This window comes from Cynara cardunculus (assembly GCF_001531365.2).
Source record: "Cynara cardunculus var. scolymus isolate 2C chromosome LG 16, CcrdV1, whole genome shotgun sequence".
NCBI lineage: Eukaryota > Viridiplantae > Streptophyta > Magnoliopsida > Asterales > Asteraceae > Cynara > Cynara cardunculus.
This window is the reverse complement of record NC_037543.1, coordinates 9,020,194-9,027,784: the sequence shown is the minus strand read 5'-3', so window position 1 is coordinate 9,027,784 and position 7,591 is coordinate 9,020,194. Positions and strand designations below refer to the sequence as shown.

The window sequence follows — 7,591 nt, the reverse complement described above, 5'->3', positions numbered from 1 at the left end:
TCTATTTTTGTGTTGGAATCTAAGGTTGAATAAACCGACGAGCATGGACTGAGGTTTTTACGGTTTTTACAAATTAAGTGGTTTTCATTTGATCGCTCCACATATAATATATATATATAATTTTAATTTATTCTCAAAATCTATGTAACTCTTTCGTATTTGGCATGGTGCTCGAACCTTGTTTAGAGATGTTTTTGCTGGGATTGACCCAAATTTGAAAGTGAACATAATATATATCTAAATTGAGAAAAATAATTAAATATGATAAAATCTGTATTAAATAATTGATGATGAAAAATGAATTATAAATAAATAAAATAACTTGTTTAAATAGCTTAATTTTCAAAATATGTACCCGATCAACCGGATCAATCCAACAACGGATTGGATTGGGTTAGGTTGCATTCAAAGTTCGAGTTTGGTTTGGGTTGCAGGTGAGATATGGATATGACACTCTTCATTTCCCTTCCTTCTTCATCACACATTTCTCATGAACTTCTTGAAGCTACCACCTCCTCTTCATCTTCATCTTCTTCTCAACCACAACCACAGATCTCTCTCCTTTCACCCCCACACTCACCGCAACCGCACCTTCACGCTACCTTCCTTTTTCCGGCAGAAATCCACGTCCCCGAAACGTATCATATCTTCAATTTTACAAACCGGCGATGGTGTTACATCTGATTCAGATTCATGTTCAACGGAACATGATAATCTTAGCAGTGTTGTCAGAATTGTGGCTGTGGTTGGAGAAGGAGCCCTCAGTCCTCTCAAATCAGCATCATGGCTTGATGTTATGATCCACACTGTAAGATATATCTAATTCCACTCATGTTTTTATTTCCCTAAATTGTATTGTTTGCATCAACGGAACAGAGAACGGTCATGATAATTGACAAGTGATTTCAGAAGTCAGTTCATCACTCTTAGGTTCGATTTAAGAGAAAACAAGTTCTGGGAGCAGGTTTGGTTTCTATATGCGTGTTATTTTATGCGAGAAACAAGGAAGGAATTAGTGAAATTTAACTTCCTGATGTTGATAGGGGTCTGATGAACATCAACATTTTTAGACAATTTCCCCAAAGAAAAGGAAGTTTGCTATGTTCTAACATCAGCTATTTTAACCTAAACAGCTTCTTTTATCCTTTGGGTGAAGGGGAACTTCAGACCTACTCTGAATCTACTTCAAACGTAATCGCTACAACAAAATTTGGTTTTTAGGAGGCAAATAGAACAGAAGACGTTACAATAAATTGTTATGAGATCATCACATTTTTGAAAAATGTTCTATAGCCTTTTAATGTATAAAATAAAAGTTAATAGAACGTTTTACTTTTAATGTTCTGTTAGGTTTTTTAACTTTGGTGCTAAGGACTTATTGTAATCTCCTTTAGATAGGAGACATAGTGAAATACTAACAACCTATTGTAGTTGATAAACCATCTAGCTATATGTAAACTTCCCAAGAACATTTCGAGAAGGTGGTCAACTTACGATGCGAAAAGGGTCAATTCATATTGGATTTACAACACTTTCAGAAGGATACGGACGATGGTCAAGATGACCAAGGTCGTGTGAAAACTCACTCATGCAATTTCTAGTCAATGTGATCCTTCTGGACGTGTTGTAAATCACATGTGATTTGGCCTTTTTCCCACTTTTGATAAGCTGTCCGTCTTCTCGTTTGAACCCGCCGCTAAAGAAGAGTTAATACAATTTAACAAACGGGCTTCTAACTTTGTTTTTGGTTAAGAAGTGCAATTTAGGATTGTCAACTTTGTCTTAAGGTAAACGATTTTTTCTTGAAAAGTTATGAAGTAAACTTGTTTGCTTTGATGAAAAGAGTAGTATTGTGACTTCTTTATGTGTTGCATCTTCTTATCACATGAATGTGTTATATTAGAAGGCATTGAGATCTTTCTTATTCATTTTTATGAAAATAGGCAGAGAGATTAAAATGGGTTGATGACCAATATGATATGCTGGTATTCACAGACAACATCTCCGATTCTAATCAAAACCTTCAAAGGGAGTTAACGACCTCAAACATATTGCTGGTTGTTTCCGTCACAAATCCGGAGCCCGTTGAATGGATTCAACGTTACAGCCAGAAAATCCCAAATGTAGTCTGTTTTGATTCATCACCCGCATTACAAAACAAACTAGGAGGATCACTCGTAAACAAGAAAACAAAGGAGACGGCCAAAACTATATCGGAATCATGGATCAGGTATAATTCCGATGATATAAGGTTCTGTTTGTTACTCATAATCAATTCATACATAAAACCAGTTCCAATTCTGAAGAACTTAAGAGCTCAAGGCTTTTCTACCTTAAATTGCATGGTCAAAAACTGTGGAATTCAGGTTTTGAACTGTCTTTTAGACCCCAACTGTAGGAAAGCTCTTCAATGCTTGAATGAATGCAGCCCAGTTGATCAAGTATGCAATTATCAATGTATAGCTTCGTATGAAAGCCCGATTTTGGAGGAATTTTCCCTTTGTGTATTGCAGAAACACAATTGTCTCGATTTGGATGCAAAAATCCCGGAAAAACCGTTCGTTCCACCGATGGTTAAGTTTCAAGGTGAACCATTATCACATGAAATAGCCGAAGATTTGTTTGTTGGTTGGTTAGGGAAAATGGAGTGGAGTTGGCGGGTTGTTGCGGGCCAGAACCCAGCGTATGACCAATTCCCGTGCCAGTACCAGCTTTTCTACCGCGGAAAAGCAAAGGGTTCGTTTTGGTACGAGCCGGTTTTTCAAGTCAAAACGTTGGATGGTAAGCTTGTTTGGAGGAGACGAAAGTATAGGGTTAAAAGAGGGAAAGTAGCGGGTACATTTTATTTTAGTGTTTTGGATAATGGAGTGGTATCGAATGAGAGTTGGACAATTGTGGATGTTGCCGATGATTTGAGCTGGGGTTTGTTTCATTATAGCGGGGCTGCGCGAGTTGCAGGGCAGTCGTATACGGGTGCGGTTTTAGTGAGTCTGGACGGGAAATACCCAAACGATAGTGAAAAGGATGGATTATTGTCAGCATTGGGTAGATGTTATATCAAGGAGTGGGAATTGTTTGATGTCGATAATTGTTCGTGTAGCGGTCCACCACTCGGACTACCGGAGGGTTCACGTTTGCATACGACAATTAACGTCGATAATCTCAAGTGATGAATCACAAGGGCTGGGCGTTTTCTTGCATTCGTCCAGGCCATCTATGCCCGTTTTCAGCAAGTAAAGGAAGCCCGGGCATTTTAGGTTCGGGCTTTTGGAACAACAATCATCCAACAAAACCCAAAAGCAGCAGAAACTCCATAATTCGATATGAGCCTCTATGCCATATAAATCTATATTGTTCATAGTTTTAATTTTTGTTATACTACGATGTAATTCATGATCCATCTCATTTGCATGTTTGGAAATTTACTGCAGAAAACGACTTATTTTTTCGAGACATCTAAGTCATACAAGTAAAAAGATCTATTTAGAGATAAAAAATGTAAAAATGTAGGCTCATTTGTCTGTTTGGCTGGTTAAACATGGGCTAATTCATAGATCTTTGGGCTTTGATTACCAAGGAACATTCATGATTTAGATGTGAATGAGTCGCATTACTTCTCTCCAGGGATTATCAAACTAGAAATATTCTTGTTATTGCTTCGACTCATATTCCCCCAAAAGTGGATCATTTTTGCTTTAGGTTTTGTTCTGTAGAATGAAATCGGCAAAGTTCATGAGTTGGAGATAAGCGGATTCGAACCACTGATATTCGCGGCAAGGAAAACCACCGCTTCTCAGGTCCTATAGACAAACAAGATTAGGATAATATTAGCATCTACTATTTGTTGTTGGATTAAGGGTAATTTACCGTTAGGATTTACCTAATCTTAGATGAAGGATAAATCATTCAATCTCTATGAACATCATTTCTGCACAAGATGGGGGAGAAGGAATAGAAATTTTTTTTAGAGAATTTTGATATGATTGATTCATATTTATAGACTTGGGTTATTGACAGTTGCTAACCATAAAAACTGTGTCATCTGATCTTATCCAAGCTAGAGTAGAAAAAGCAATAGAAAAATCTGTCAAAAGACGAGAAAAGTTTGAGATCCAATGAGTTATGCGGAATTTCATTTTGTGTTGGAAAAGTAAAAAAATCAATCTCTATCTTTTGACCTACTAAATATATGATATGCAAGCTAAAAACTAAGCCAAACTCTATAAACTGATCATTCTTTGTTTGATAAACCAAATAGGTTTGGAGAGCAATTAATGTTTTACTTCCTTTCTTATGTAGGATAAAATTTCCGCATTGAAGACTATATTCAACATTGCATACCAAAACACATATTGACTAAAACCATTTTAAGCAAAGATTCGGCATCAAAGTAAGCAGTTTGAGAAATGATCTAGATGACGAGTGACTTGTGAGAATCGCCTTTCTCATAATCTTCTTTAGATTTGCCAAAGGAGTAGCAATGACGGAAAATCAATCCAAATCATATGTATCGAAATTGGATTTCCAAAATTTGATAGGTCTAATTCGCTAATTTAAATAAGCCCTGTGGCAAAATGAAAACATGTTTGTCCTATGTTTGGTGCGAGTTGCTAGAGTAAGATTGGGACATGACATGACCTGAGTGATACAAAAATGTTTTTTCTTCTGTGCAACATAAATCAAGGACATTGGACAAGATTATAAATTACTAAATTACCCATGTTAAGTTAAACCCCAAAAATTATTCACAATTCTTTAATCTGTCTGCTTCATTCTCGCCCTCTGTCCCATTTGTTTCCACTTCTAGGTGATGCGACTATAGGTTTCTCCACACCATATGGCCAGGTCGCTCTTGATATATCGTAACTCCCCTCATTCTCAAGTCACTCGCTCCACGACTCGAGACAATAATCAAAAGTCGCAACTCAGACAGCTCTACTTTGAAACGACAACCTCAGATGGATCATTGTTATTTTGTTCCCAACATATGTTGCATTTCGATAGTTGTATAGCAACACACCAATTTCAATCTCATAATAGATAATAATTATATTTAAGTAAATGTTATATAAGTCTTTAATATGAATGTTAAGAATAAGGATATAATATTAATTTTAACAATTTAAGATACTTTATTTATCATACATCAATGTTGTATTTGTGACACTCTTATCAATGGGTATATGAGAATATCATACGAAAAGAATGAAAAACATTACGAAAAATCATATTCAATGGACGAGACATCATCTCGGACCAAACGAGTATGTAATGGACTTCTATGAATGGCGAATATAAAAAACATTATATGGTTGTTCAAATCAGGAGAAAATACTTTAAATAACATAAAAGTATGAATAACGGGATAAATCATATATTAAAACAAGTAGTAAACGTAATTTTGATACAAAATCAATAAGCAATGTACCGAAAAAAGAATATTGATATTATTATTGACCTCATTGGAGAGAGAATAATGTAAGAATTGATAAAAAAAATGTATCTTAGTTGAGTTCAAAGAAGAAATCTATACGTAACAGATACATGATAAACAATGTGTCGTTATCTATAGTAAATCAAGTTATTGTAGAGATGGGCATTATGTTTGGTAATCATGGGTGTCCGGACTTTTCTTTAAACCAAATGCGGGATTAGAATGAAATTTAATTCCAAATCCCACGGAATTGCGTAAATCAAGCGAGTCTTCAGAGGACTTGAACCGACTACAACAAAACCATGTTTATAGGACCCAAAATTACCTAATAGACCACTTTACATGACTTCGATTTAAACATATAAATGTCCTAAAAACACTAATGTCCTATTAAAAAATTGAAGTTTTGAAGCATTTCTCTTATCGTGCGTTTACTTATTCAAGCATGAATTGCAAATGCAAAAATAGAATTTCCTTTTATCGTGAAAGCGTGAGCTTTCGAGACATTATTCTTGAAATTTTGTTTTATGCACTCATGGTATCATATGTTGCGACGTCAATATTGATGGCAAGAAATCACGATAATATTATGGACTTGTACATGTTGTGAAGTACATTTGTACTTTGTCAAATGATGTATGATGGACGAACCGATACATGTACCATGGGGAAGGGTATGTTAAATGTGTAACTAGCTACTAATTTTTCCTTATATACATCAACATTAAAATTACTTTTTATAAATTTAATTTATGATTTAACTTGATTTTAATATAAATACGCACAACTTGAGAAAAACAATACTCGTGGAAAAGGGGGAATAGCCCTCCACTATGTGATTGATGACATAATTGACGTTGAAACACAGTATTCTATGTTGATGAATGATGTGACTAATGATGAACAATAGGATTAGTGGTGCCAATGGTAAAGAATATACGTCATGAATGAAACACCCTATACTTAGATTTTTTTTTTTAATCTGGCAAAAATTCGGCATGACCCGTTCGAAAAGTCGTGTTTTGCCATTTTTTTTAAACCTGTAAACATTTGCAAAAGTAATGATTGTAAAATAACTGACCGTACAAAAACTATGATTACTAACTAGTCTTAATAAAGACGACTATTTACAAGGTAAAAACTTTCATATTCTTCCAAAAAAATACATTTCCCCAAACTAGATTAAGCTTCCAAAAGTCCCAAGCATTGCATCATCCTATAAACTTACCTGCTAGCCTTATAATAACCAAGAATGTTGCTAGCACATTCACTTGAACCAGTTCCTGAGACGCACGTCGACAAACAAAACAAATCAGACTACATGCCTGGTGAATTCAAGAGTTTTCACAATACAATATTTCAAGTAATTTATACTATCAAACAAAAATGCATGACTTACATATGCTTGATGTGATGTGTCAAATAAATGTTAAGTCCAACCAAAACATAATAAGTTARCAGTCAATCAATATTTACAAAGTTCTATGAATACCACACAGTATGAGGGTGGCCCATAACAACCGGAATCAGTGGAGGAGCACTACCCAGCAGTCCACTTATCCGTTAGGCTAATTTCGGTTTAATCACCATTGCGCAATGTGTCCACCTGACACTAAACCTATTAGCCGAGTACCTGGCGCATATATCCATGCACGGTACTCCAATACATTACCAATGAGAGCAACCCATTTACTGTAAAGGGAGCGACCCCAATACAAACGCAACAAAGGGGATGACCCTAAGTCGCCAAATCCGGATCTACCATTCTCATGTCAGTGAGTAAATATATAAATCACAATGCCCCATTTATACAACGTAAGATTTTCTCCTTTGGATACAAAACATGTTTATTTATTTTTTTACAAAAATACATATCAACTTTCCAAGTCACCAAAGTATTTCATACATACTTTATCAAAGAGAACAATGCATTCTTAATATGTATAAAGTCACTTTGTACAAATATCAATACCTTCATTTCATAACATCATTTAAAATCATGCATTTTCTACTTTAATCACTAAAATACGTCCAACAAAATAAATTATGTAAAGAAATAAATTATGTAAAGGTAATTACGTTTGACGTGTACCCCATTAAAATCTACTTGAAACTCACCTTAGCCTATTTAGTTGAGATCCCGCCGGTGCCCAACTT

General features: G+C 35.2%; 1 protein-coding gene across 1 annotated transcript; it reads left to right on the top strand.

Moving 5' to 3' along the window:
• Nucleotides 1–427: 427 nt before the first annotated feature.
• Nucleotides 428–3,497, top strand: LOC112529455 (violaxanthin de-epoxidase, chloroplastic). Its single transcript, XM_025140745.1, has 2 exons — nucleotides 428–808; nucleotides 1,944–3,497. The coding sequence occupies exons 1-2, from the start codon at nucleotides 491–493 to the stop codon at nucleotides 3,168–3,170; spliced, it is 1,545 nt and encodes a 514-aa protein (XP_024996513.1). The 5' UTR covers nucleotides 428–490; the 3' UTR covers nucleotides 3,171–3,497.
• The last annotated feature ends 4,094 nt before the right edge of the window (nucleotides 3,498–7,591 follow it).

What these genes read in the sequence shown, in the direction of transcription:
- LOC112529455 (XM_025140745.1), top strand. Translation starts at nt 491, where the DNA reads ATGAACTTCTTGAAGCTACCACCTCCTCTTCATCTTCATCTTCTTCTC. An exon ending in TTGATGTTATGATCCACACT is followed by an intron (nt 809 to 1,943) that starts GTAAGATATATC and finishes TTATGAAAATAG; the next exon opens with GCAGAGAGATTAAAATGGGT.